Source organism: Python bivittatus, unplaced genomic scaffold (genome assembly GCF_059951505.1).
Source record: "Python bivittatus isolate LINGU-HERP-01145 unplaced genomic scaffold, Pbiv_v1 ctg000610_np1212, whole genome shotgun sequence".
Taxonomy (NCBI): domain Eukaryota; kingdom Metazoa; phylum Chordata; class Lepidosauria; order Squamata; family Pythonidae; genus Python; species Python bivittatus.
The window spans coordinates 6,178,034-6,190,269 of NW_028277088.1; the positions used below are offsets into that span (position 1 = coordinate 6,178,034).

Consider the following 12,236-nt stretch of genomic DNA (forward strand, 5'->3'; position numbering starts at 1 on the left):
ATCTATCTATCTATCTATCTATCTATCTATCTATCTATCTATCTATCTATCTATCTATCTATCTATCTATCAAACATATCTATATGTTAAGAGCTCCCTGAAAAGTCAGCAGCTGTAAACCCATGGTCATCCAAACACGCTTACAGGAAGAGGTTAAGCACTTTCAGTACCATGGGGTTATCCTCTCTTCAGTGTACCCACCAAGGACTTCCCATGGACATACCCACTTGAAAAAATGGGAGCAACACACAGCGCCTTTCTGCCTAAATCCCATCAATCTCAAAGTAGTCATATGGATGAGAAGACTGCAGACAGTTCTGAAGACAAGAAGATGAGGCCTCTTTGGTAGATTCACAAGACTCCTTTCCCCCAGTGAGCCAGCCCTTAATTTGGAGGTGTCCACGGGGGAGGGTGGGGGGGCTGTTAAATGACAACATGATTCTTGCACCAGCACTGCAAGTTCAGCCCCTTTTGTACATGCAGCTTGACATCATGCAGAGATATGAAAGGACCGGAGCTTGCAACGCAACACACACTTCCTAATTATGATGAAAGTGTTGGATCTTTGGACACCACTGCCTTCTCTAAAACAAAATCTTTCATTTCAAATTCAGTGCGCTTTTAAAAAAACTTAATTTGATCAATGTTTATCAATGCTACATTCAGCTCTAGATGTACAATTTACAACCATATGTTTATTAGCATGAACATTTTAGAAACCATAATTAATACTGATACTTTTTTTCTTCTTATCTTTAAAGGTTTAGTTTATCTAAATCATAGTGTTAACAATCTCTAGTTAATGTAACCAAATAATATAATGTATTACTTGTGTCTTATAATACGATAAAACATATTTTAAAAAAACTGGAGAAGACAGAATGACCCACTTTTCAGAGATGAGTAGGCAACATTTGCCACTTTAATCTACTGTCCTGCTAGACCTGGTGCAAACACACTCACAGATTTTATATCCCAGCTTCTCTGCATGGATCCTTTTGGCCATGAACTGTCCTTCAATCAAGGCCCGTATTTCCACTTCCTTTGGGAATGTTGGTGTCTGAAAAGAAATTAAATATATAAGCATCCAATCCAATCTTTTTGGGGCGGGCAGTTGGAGGGTTACCTTTTATGGTGCCTTGGTAGATTTCTTGACAACTGGACAGTTTCTCTTTGCAACAGTTGTTCAGTCACACACATGCAAACCTCCCAGAAGTTCATGACAACCCAAACACTGCCTGTAAATCATGCGTTAATTTGTGAACTAATTGGGATATTCTGGGAGTTGAAATCTAAAGCGTCTTAAGGGCATCTCATCACAGAAAGCTGATCCATCCATTTTGGAGCCCTCAAAAGAGTTCTGATTCTTTTATGACATTTTGGTTGGTCTTAATAGAGGTACGGTCTTAGACTGCATTTCAGGAAAGGCAAAATTAGCACCTGGCAATTTTACAAGTGCACTTGACATATAGGGAATCTGGAGCATGAATGAACATATAATGGGCTCTTACCTGGACTTTGTGGGTGTCGAACCTGTGAATTCCCACAGCTTCTGGTGTAATTTCCATCACATCAAAATAGAAACCTAAATTAAATATTAGAAAAAGTAAACCTCCGTACTTGTGTTCAGTAACAAGAATAAGTCTTCAAAGGATTACAAATAAAATGCCAGCCTCACCCAAATTTTTGCATCACAGCTTGTTGAACAAACTACGGGTAGTCCTCATTTAGTGACAATTGGGACCAGCAACTCAGTCGTTAAGCGAAGCAACTAAGTGAAACTGCAACTGTGCTTATGATCTTACTTCAGCTTTCCTTTGCTTTACAGACCTGCGAAGGTTGTAAATGTGAGGATTGGTCGCTATGTTACTTCTTCATCGCCGTAACTGTAAACTGTCACTATACGAGGCAGTTGTTAAGTGAGGACTACTTGTATAGCATTCACACCTAATAGTAAGCCATCATGGGTGGGCTCATACATCAATGCTACAGAAACCATGTTGTGGTTTAGCTTTATATGGGCTCCAGGTCAGTTTGGGGATGAACATACAATGCCAAAGAATCACATGCCAGAGTCAAAGTTCTGCAGGGACTTTCTTATCATTTGCAGGGCTGGTTTTGCAAAGGAGTGAGCTCTGCCCCGTACTGAGGATTTCTCCTTCTTTCCTGCTGGCTGCATTTACCTCAGTCTTCCCCAAACTGGGTGCCCTCCAGATTCCAATTCCCTGAATTCTCAGCAATAACAAGCTGGCTGGGGAATTTGGAGAGTTAAAGTCTACAAATCTGGAAGATGTCCAGGATTGCTTAGTTGGCTCCAGCCCATACTTCTGATGGGACAGGCAGAAGATTGCCTGCTGTTCTGGCAGAAGAGAAAACATTGATTCTGCTCCATTCGCTTCTTTCCTGAAATAAACCCCACATAGCTGGAGGATGGAAAAAGAATCCAAAATCTTCCAAGATACCTACCCACATTTCCACCATTTCCAGCAGCTGTTGATACAAGAGCTTTGGAGAATTCTTCCCATGAACCCAAAGCACGCTCATCTCGGACCTTCTCTCTCATCAAGGAACCATTCTTGTAGCTAAAACAAATAATAACACATGTATTATATGATTTCCCCAAGAGGCTGAGTCAGAATTCTGAAGCAACACTGTTGTATTGTTTGACATTAGAAAACTAGAAGGCATCTGCAGGACTGCAATGCAGGAGCGTAGATCTGAAGAAAAAGTTCATTTGCACAAATATATATTTATATTCAAGTCTGGAGACCTCTTAATGCCTGACTTCGCCATGATTTAGCATAAGTGTATAAGAAATGGATGACTAGATTCTTGAGTTTCAATAAATGGGATCCTATTGCCACTGTATCCCAATCTTCAGTTCCCATAATACCCCAGGCAACATGGCTGATGGGGAACTATGGGAATTTAATACCTTTGCAATTGGGGAAGACCTGACATAACCAAGTATTCTCTTCTAAGATACAATTCACTAAATCTCTGGTGAGGAAAGATAATGTGATGTAGGATTATTTTCACACAACCAGTCTTATTTGCAAGTTAAAGAGTTTAGGTCTCTTCCACTGCATTGGTAACAATGGTAGTCAGGCTATCCAAACCCAGAAAAACTGTGATCAAACTTCTTCAATGAAAAGGTCTTTTACTAAATTGTTACAAATTAGGCAAAAAATAATTAGTGAATAATTGGAATAAATTTATTATTTCCCGCAATTTCACCTGTGAAGTTATCTGGCTTTTCCCTGCTACACAACTTACGATGCAAAGATCTATAATAAGGGAATGACACATGCTATTATCTTCATTTTTGAGCAGTGAAGTGTTTGGAATAAATTACCTGAATTTATGTCCATCCTGCAAACAGCCTTTCCCAACATGGCTCCTTCTAGGTTGGGATGGCAGCGTTCAACGGTCTAACCAACATGACTGATCTACAAATTGCAATCCCCATAAATCTGGAGACCTCACCTTTAGACTTTAATGGCAGGGTTTTGAGAACTGCCATCCCAACGTATCGTCAGAGCAACTGGGGGAATACAAAATGCAGTCTGCAATAGCTTAAAGCAGCCACCTCTTTTCTTAGGACTGAGCAACTGTCCTCCATAGCAATCCGGGGAAAGAGGGAGCTGTTTTAATGCATTTCAGACAGGCAATGCACAAACATCTTGTGAGCTCCAAAGAACCTTTTGGAGATCAAATCCAAAGCACCGAAAAGATAAAATAGATGACATAAATTCTGACTTTTCATGAAGCTCATCTGATACGTCATGCAGTAGAAGGGAACACACCAAAGGAGGGCCATATATGCTTGTGAATCAACTGGATTACAGAGAATGTGACCTTCCAAAGCAGGCTTTGGCTCTTGAATCCAGAGAAACAAGGTATCGCTAGTGCCAAGGCTAATCTGGGGAAGAAAATAATCAAGGTATTAGCACAAAAGCATAAAAAGCAATACAGGAATTAAATCAAACCCATTTGTTTCCCCTGCTAATGATGTTTAAATTACACACTACGGCAATTGAATTCTTGTGGGTATCGGCTTGGCTTGTCACCTTTGTATGAAACATAGAGCAGAAAAAAGTCTAATGAAATCTAAGGATTTATTATGGTAAATTCATGGCTACATAATCATCAATGAACAAGGGCAACATCAGCTGGAGCCTAAAGCAGTACTCAGATCACACATCACCAGGCAAACTTCCCTATCACCTACAGGCTTCAGTCCAAGCCATATTTTTCCATGGCAGGTGTCTACACTTTCAAGACAAGGGAAACCAGACAGATGGGCGCGCCTGAATCCCCAAACTGGGAGCCAAACTGGTCTGGAATACCCAGCACTGTTGGCTATGTTGACTGAGGGGTGATGGGAATGGAAGTCCTGGAAGCTCAGCATTTCCAGCATTGTTGGCCATGATGACTGGGGGACGCTGAGAGTTGAAGTCCACATTTCTGATAGGGTGTACGCGGGAGAAGGCTGAACACGATACATTTGGGGAATAAAACTAGCATCCTGTTCTCAGCAGAAATCAAATCCATTAGTCGACAGCACAAGACAAAACAATGCCCACTTCTATGTTAGTCGAGATACTGTAGATCATGAAATTTAACTGCTCTAGATGCCACTAATCACAAGGGAAAGCTTTAGGAACAGGCCTGCATCAATTCCACCAAAATCAATGGGATCTGAATAGAGTACATAACACGGGGGTGATCTGTAAAGTCACGATGGCATAGGTCTTAAGGATTCCTAATCCGATTAACAGTATGAATGTTAGTTAATGAAGATGGTGACACTTACCGCAATGTCTCCTTTCGCAAGTCTCATTCCAGCCAGAGATGCTGAAAATGCAAATAAGGAAGTTCAGTTAAAGTAAAGGTTACGCAATGCATACAAACAAAAAATTACCCACACTGAATTCTCACTGATACCAGCGAGACTGAAGATACCAATTATCAACTGAGTTTCTAATGGTTATAGCAGGACTTAAGTAGATCTTTCTTTCTTTGAATGGCTGCACTTGATTTTGAAAACACTAAGGTTTCTCCAGGAAAAGTATGTTTTAACACAGGGTTGAAGAAATTATTCCTAGAGAAAAGTATTCCTACAGAATAATTATACAGACATTTCACTTGCCTTCATGAGATTAAACTGAACGAAAAGAAGATCCTTGCCCTGAAAGAGAGGCTCAGAATTTTAAACCTTCTTACCTGGATTGTCCCCAGTAAATGCAACTATTTTGCAGGCAGGATTAAATCCAAAGCGTTCAGTGTAATATGGTGAAATTAAACCCTAAAAGAGTGAAATTTAACAATTACTTTTAAAAACAAATGATCTGACTCTTGGTTTCAGAACAGTGCGTTTTTAGGCTTCCCCTCCAAAGCATGTTGAGACCTTCCCTTACCAAATTACAATTGCCCAAATCCCTTGGAGGAAAATCAAGATGAAGTACCAGGTTGAATTTGCAAAAGATGAACTATTTGTATCTATTTGCTTATTGAAGGGAACCAGGCAGTTTTCTTAACCTGGTTTGCTTTTAGAGCCAAACTCAAAGCAACCACTGCATCAAACAATCTTGGAACCATCAATTTCCAAAATAATACTCAACCATCCTAATGATGACAACAGAAGCTCTTTCATCTGGTCATTATAAAACAGCATTCTCATTAAGCAAAGGGAGGTGGATGGATGGACAGATGGATGGATGGACAGACAAGATTCCAAGCAAGGGTCTATCAACACTACAAATAAGAAATGGTTTAAAATACCACTGTTTCTCCTAAAGATGTCTGCGAATCAGATGATTTTTAAAAAGCCTGAACTTTTTAAGAGAAACAATGACAATTTAAGCCAGTTTAAATCTATAGCGAGAGTCAGTCTGGTGCAGTGGAGAAGGCACCAGGATAGAAACCGGGAGATGGTGAGTTCTTGTCCTGCCTTAGGCATGAAGCCAGCTGGATGACCTTGGGCCAATCTCTCTCTCTCGGCCCTAGGAAGAAGACAATGGCAAGCCACTTCTGAAAGTGTGCCAAGAAAACTGCAGAGACTAGTCCAGGCAGTCGCCAGGAGTCAACACTGACTCGAAGGAGCAACAACAATGACTCTATAGCACAGATGTTCCCACTGACAGTCCAAATACATGCAGGACACACAGATTTTAATTCTGATTTCTCCCACTGTTAAACTCACCTTATTTGTTCCACAGTTACACATACCAGTATTTTGCTGGAGGGCACAGGTTGGCCCAGTTTTTTTCCTAACTGGGGTGCACAAGCATCAAGGCAGGCTGGATTCCAAACTTTTTCCTGGATCTGCAATAAGTTCATGCCAGATCCTGCAGGAAGAAAACAGAATTCTTTTCTGACAGAGCCCCCCAGAACGTAATCTAAAGATTGTATATAGGCCGACAGGAATGAAAAGAAGGAAGAAGGATGAAAAAAATGTTATCCTAAAATCTAAACTCTATGCAACTACCATTACACAAGACTGTTCCTCATTTGTTTATTGCTATTATTGGTGTATCATTTATTATTATCAGACACATACTGGGCATATGAAGTTTGCAGAGTAAGACAGACCTGAGAACAGAAAACTTAACTATCAGGTAAACCAAACAGGCTAACGGCCCTTCCAAAAAAAGTATCTGGAGCCAGACAAGAGTTATCAAAATCAGAGCAAGCAACATATTCTGTTTTCAAGTGGCAACATTAAATTGCCACTCAGTGGCCAAACAAGGTGAGAGAAGTTATGGATTTTTCTTATGTAGGTATTTCGAAGTAGGGATGCATTTACGAAGAAGGCCTTGCCTTGCAGAATACAGATTTCACCAAGGGGAGTGAATGAACGCATACCAAAGGTTGGCCCGAATGATCAAAGCAAACAAAAGGCAATTCACAGCCTCATAGCTATCTATTGGGTAAACGAGATAGAGGCTAGGAGCTCTTCTACTCATCTACTGGATCAACATTCATAGTTGGATCTTCTTCCTTTACCTGAGGTTGCCCACTGAAACACCTAACAAAAATATCTTCCTGGCAACCAAGCACATTTTTCTACTCCAAATTTGGGCTTTCTCTAGATCTACTGCCACTTTTAGGTTTGTGATCCAAGCTGTGAAAGAGGAGAACTGGGGATCAAGGAAGTCTTAGGATGTAGTTGCAGAAAATGTTGGAAGATATCCTTCTGACTAAACTTTAAGTGGCCTCAGCTGTGCTAGAGTTTTTGTGAAGTCCCACAGCTTTGAAACAGAAGCAATCTCTCTGAGACTCTAGTCCAAGGAGGTCCCTAGAACAGAGACACACATGGACACGCATTTGAGAAGACATTTCACAACAAAAGACAGAAGGACGCTGATCATCTAGCCATAATTACCAAAATCTCAGCAGCATGAGACAGAACTTTAGCTCAGTCCTCTCTAATCATAAGCCTTCCAGATTTGCATAATTCCAGATTCTCCAATCAACAGTTACAGTCCCAGTGAATCTGAAGGGTTCCAGGTTGGGGAACACTGGACTAGATTATGGAACTTAGACAAGGAAAGGCCACCAGCATCCTTGGAAGCTTCCTTTGTACAAGAGAGAAAAAAATACATTGTCTTGTTTTTCTACTTTCTCTCCTGCCATCTCTCTCCTTTTTTCCTTTTTAAAGCGGTGAAAGCCCAAATATTTATTCTCTTCTCTTTTTCTCCTCATTTCTCAGCTTCAAGCAAGCTCTCTTCTTCCTTCATCTCCTAGAGAGATGGGCAAATCTTTCCTGGTAGGCGTTGCTGTTTGCTCTGATGTCCAAAAAGCAGAAAGAAGAAAAGCTAGTCCCAGCTACAATTCCCAGAGTCTTATTTCTACCCACTCCCTGTTCTCCATCTCCCTTGAATAGAGAAGCCTTAAATCTGCTCTTCTTCTGGGATCCTGCCAGTTCTCCAGTTACTGCTGGAGGAAGGAGACACTGAAGTGAACTGCCAACTGGCATGAGGCTGAACTGGTTCTCTTGCCACAGGCCAGAAAGCAATTAGCAGGCGGGCAACTTGCCACAGGCACTTGCTCAATCCAAAAATGAGGATTATGAACACTTTCCAGGCCAGGTGGGAGTTATTTTACAGATCTTATCTTCTCCTCTATGTACAGGGCACTGCATTTCCCCATTTAAATGAAGCATCCCTTAAAATGCATCCCCTAATAAGGGGCTGAAATACGCCCAACACCGAATCGAGTTTTAAAACTTTCATTGTCTGTGTAATGCAAAAGGCAACAGGAAGAGAAGGGAAGAATGGAGTGATTCTGGACACAGGGACAGCGTTCTTTGCAAGCAATGGGACACCTGAAAGGATCTGGATTGAATGAACCTTACAGGCACAAAGACCAAGAAACAGCACTATTAATGACTGTAGGATGATATCAGATGGTTAGAGGCGTAGAAAGCAGAACAGAAGTGGGTATAAATCTAAGAACGGATCCCTTATGTTTAACACAACATCATGAAGATGACAAGCACATAGATTGGGAGCCCTCATTCTTGTGATCACCATGTCCTTCTTTCTACAAGGACAAATAGCCTGGACTCATCTTTCCAAGAGGCCCACAGCAACAAGAGATGACCATGTCACCTCCTTTTGCCCTAACCAGTAGGCCTGTGCAACTCTTCAAGTTTAATCTCCAAAAAAGACCCACTTCAGATGTTACAGGAGAGAGAACCCAGCACCTGCCTGCAATCGTTTAAAACAGTGTTCCTCAACCTTGGTTAAGATGAGTGGACTTCTACTCCCAGAATTCCATTGGGTGGGGAATTCTGGGAGCTGAAGTCCACACATCTTAAAGTCCTCCAGGTTGAAAAACACCGGCTTTAAAGAATGGTCTTTTCCTGGGATTACACATCAACTATCTAGTGCAGCTGAAAGATGCTCCCCCGCCCCTGAAGAAAAGGCTGATTTAAAGTGGTGCAGGTGAGTACCATGTTCATACTCCTGTCCACTCAAAAGCACTTTTTGGAGAACAAATCTGAAGCACTGAAAAAGCCTAATAACCAGCCAATGTCAATCAGGCTGTTTTAGAAACGTGGATAGCATTTTCTGCTTAATGTATGCTGCCTGGCAAGAGGATACAAGGGATAACACATAGCCAAGCGATTAAGTAGATGGCCAACTCTTTTTTGTTTTCCTTTAAAAGCTGGTAAAGCTCAGAAGCATCTTCCAAACTGAATACAATCTGGGAATATCCTGGACCTTCCTGTGAAGTTATTTTATCCCCTAACTTTAAGTGTGCTAGGTGTAAGAGTAAAAAGAAAAGAAGTATCGTGGCACATTATAGACTAACCAATTTCATTTTGTTACAACATAAGCTTTGGTGGATCATGTCCACTTCATCAGGTGAAGGGACCATGCAGGCAGCTATAGGAGGAGGAAGAATAAGAGACAGGATTGCTAGGAGACCTAGAAGGCTGAGGGAACTGCACAATCGTCTTCATAAATAAACTGCAGAGATTCCTGCATTCTTTCAAACAGTTATAAGCCCATTATCATGTGAATTTTACTCTCCTGAAAACCAAGGTTCAACAAGCAGCTGTTTTGGGAAGAGAGAGAAGGGAAAAGGAAGGAGAAAAGTCTTCCCACAAATCACAAGCATTCTTTCTTTCTAAGCGTACATCTTCAAGAGCTGAGCCCAGGGATATAAAACCCAGGATAATTATATTTTCAAGCCTGGCCAAAACTAAATCTTCAAAATGCAGCGGTCCTAATGTGCTGGTTTTGTGCAGACTTAATAACACCTTACACATAAAGTATGCATGAGTTAAGAGGTTGTTTTCATCTATTACATCATTCCTCAGTACCTAAAAGCAATGATAATGTGGTTTTCCGACGAACAGGGAACGGAGGGGAGAGAAATGAATGAATCCATTAGCCACTGACAGCATGGCTGTAGATTTCTTCTGTAGAAGCATGGGACAAATTAGGAAAGATCTAATTAATTAAATGCATTTGATTTGCATGGAACAAAATTGATCATGTTTAATAAATTGCGTCTTGTTTTACACATCGTTACACTCCAGCAATCTACATAGTAGGGATTTTTTTCTTTAAATGAATCTAATAGTTACACTACAATCTATTCCTGTTACCCTAGGAAAAGCCTCACTGAACTCGGTGGTCCTTGCTTTGTAGTAGATATGTAAAAGATGACACTGTTGGCAGTTTTAAATGCATGGTAGACCTGTAGGGTGAGCTGGTGATCTGTAACAGGCAAGGGTGGGAGATATGTCCTCCCGGGGTGGGGGGGAGTGGAGGTCTTTCAACCTCACAGCCATGCAACGGGGAAAGAAAAATATTGATCTGTCTTACAGAATTACATCAAGATTATTGAGAGGATCGACATGAAATGCAAATAATAAGAATAACAATACCAGCAACAACTCTTGGTGCCATACCAAAAGATCTGGAAAACCATTTAGACCCAAAAGGAATGGACAAAATCTCTACCATTACAAAATGTTGCATACTTGGAGCAGTGCACATAATACAACAATATCTTTAACTATCGTAGACCCTTTGTGTAAATAACCACCATCACGTACTTGTTATTATTCTTATTAATGCACTTTTATATTAGGCTTTTATTTTGAAGGAAAGGATTTATTAATTAGGGCTAAAATCTCAATTCTGTCAAGACAGGCAAGAAGCGACCCGGAACTTTGCTCGGTTAAAGTCGACTGGAAGTGTACAAACAGTGCTAGAAAGAAGTGCCAAATGAGTTGGCATCTCAGCGTGTTAAATTAGAAGAGACAAAAGAAAATACGGCACATCTGTAACGAATCTACAGAAGCCAGAAATTTTCTCATTATTAAACAAAGCAAAAGGCAAGCAAAGTTTGATGGGAAGGAAATGAAATCCCAGGACTAGAGCAATATGAAAGCAGAAACTTCCCACCATGATCATAATAAAGAGCTGAAGAATTACAAGGAAGGAGCAGTCATAATAAAACTAGACTACAACAAGCCGAGTAAACAGTCCCATTAAAGCAGCTGCATCTTTCCCTGGGCTCATATGGTTGCCTTCTGCAGCTGCTGCGCAATCTTGGAAAAAGATGCATTTGGTTTAAGGTACTCTTGACATTATATGTGCATTATCCAAGCATTCCCCAAATCACTTTCTGCCACTTGAATCTGGATTGCGGTGCAACCCTCAATCAGAAGGAGTCTGGAAGCATCATTTCCAACCAATAAATGTTATTAAAAGGCATCTGGCTACCCAGAAGTGCAGAACAGTCACTCCTACTTTATCTCCCATTAATTGGCCATATCACCATCTGACTTGGTCTTCAAAGCCTGTCAGGATGATTTGGTACCAAATGTGGTTGGCCGATCTGATGAAATCTGTGAAGATGTACAATGAGCATCCATGGCCCTCAGCAGCAAATATCTCCCTGGAGAAGCTCACTTTGGCCTAGTATTAAAAACCTGTTAGGAACAGAGGCAAATGAATTTCTAGTCTAACCAAGTTTTTAGTCACCTTCAAATGACTTGCTACTGAATCCTTGCACCCATGTCTTCTTTGAAGTAACAGTTATTTCTCAAATGGTTTTGGTGGCCTAAGTACCGGAACTTTATAGGTAGCTGCTGAAAGGAGTCTTGATTGCAAGCCACGTTAGGCTTGGAAATGGAATTAAATAAATACTAATGGCAAAGGAAAAAGAAAACCTTCTTAAGCACAAGGTCTGAACCATCCCATAGAAGGATCATCCGTTGTTTAATTTTCGTGACACATTGTTCAGCAGCTTAATCAGGCAGAAAGTATTTCCAGTGTACGGCATTTTATTCTAACCTCCTGTGAACTCTGTGTCTATGTGAGTCTGCATGTGTGAGAGAGAGAGACAAGAACAGAAAAGGGGAAAAGATCCATTCTTCTCAGTTAAACACTCATTAACTAGCATTCTAATGGAGCACTGCCCCAAAGTTTCACGCAAGGGGTCATCAGTCACTTCCCTTCTTTGTAGCCACCCTGTGTAGCTACAAAAACCAGAAAAGCAAAGTCTCCCAGCTCAGGGTTCAGCAACAACTACAAATCAGAGTCAATGTCTAGATGAAAAGTGGATTCAATAAGCAGATGAACAGAGAAACTCAATAAACAGATAGGATGGATACGCTATCTCCCAGCAAGCACTATTGATTAATTGCTCAAGCAGGCCCAGAAATGTAGTTGCACTTTTCCTAGCAATTGTACAGCTAGGGTTACAGC

At 40.9% G+C, this 12,236-nt stretch overlaps 1 protein-coding gene across 9 annotated transcripts in view; it reads right to left on the reverse strand.

Moving 5' to 3' along the window:
* Positions 1-12,236, reverse strand: part of XYLB (xylulokinase) — an 84,397-nt gene that overhangs the window by 50,201 nt on the left and 21,960 nt on the right. For all 9 annotated transcript variants that reach the window (XM_088150851.1, XM_088150846.1, XM_007428356.4 and 6 more), the window contains 7 exons: positions 6,232-6,350; positions 5,227-5,308; positions 4,817-4,857; positions 3,807-3,922; positions 2,467-2,582; positions 1,512-1,585; positions 964-1,060 (listed from right to left, as the gene is read on the reverse strand). In XM_088150851.1, the coding sequence (XP_088006977.1) occupies positions 964-1,060; positions 1,512-1,585; positions 2,467-2,582; positions 3,807-3,922; positions 4,817-4,857; positions 5,227-5,308; positions 6,232-6,350 (645 nt within the window). The remainder of the gene's footprint in view (positions 1-963; positions 1,061-1,511; positions 1,586-2,466; positions 2,583-3,806; positions 3,923-4,816; positions 4,858-5,226; positions 5,309-6,231; positions 6,351-12,236) is intronic.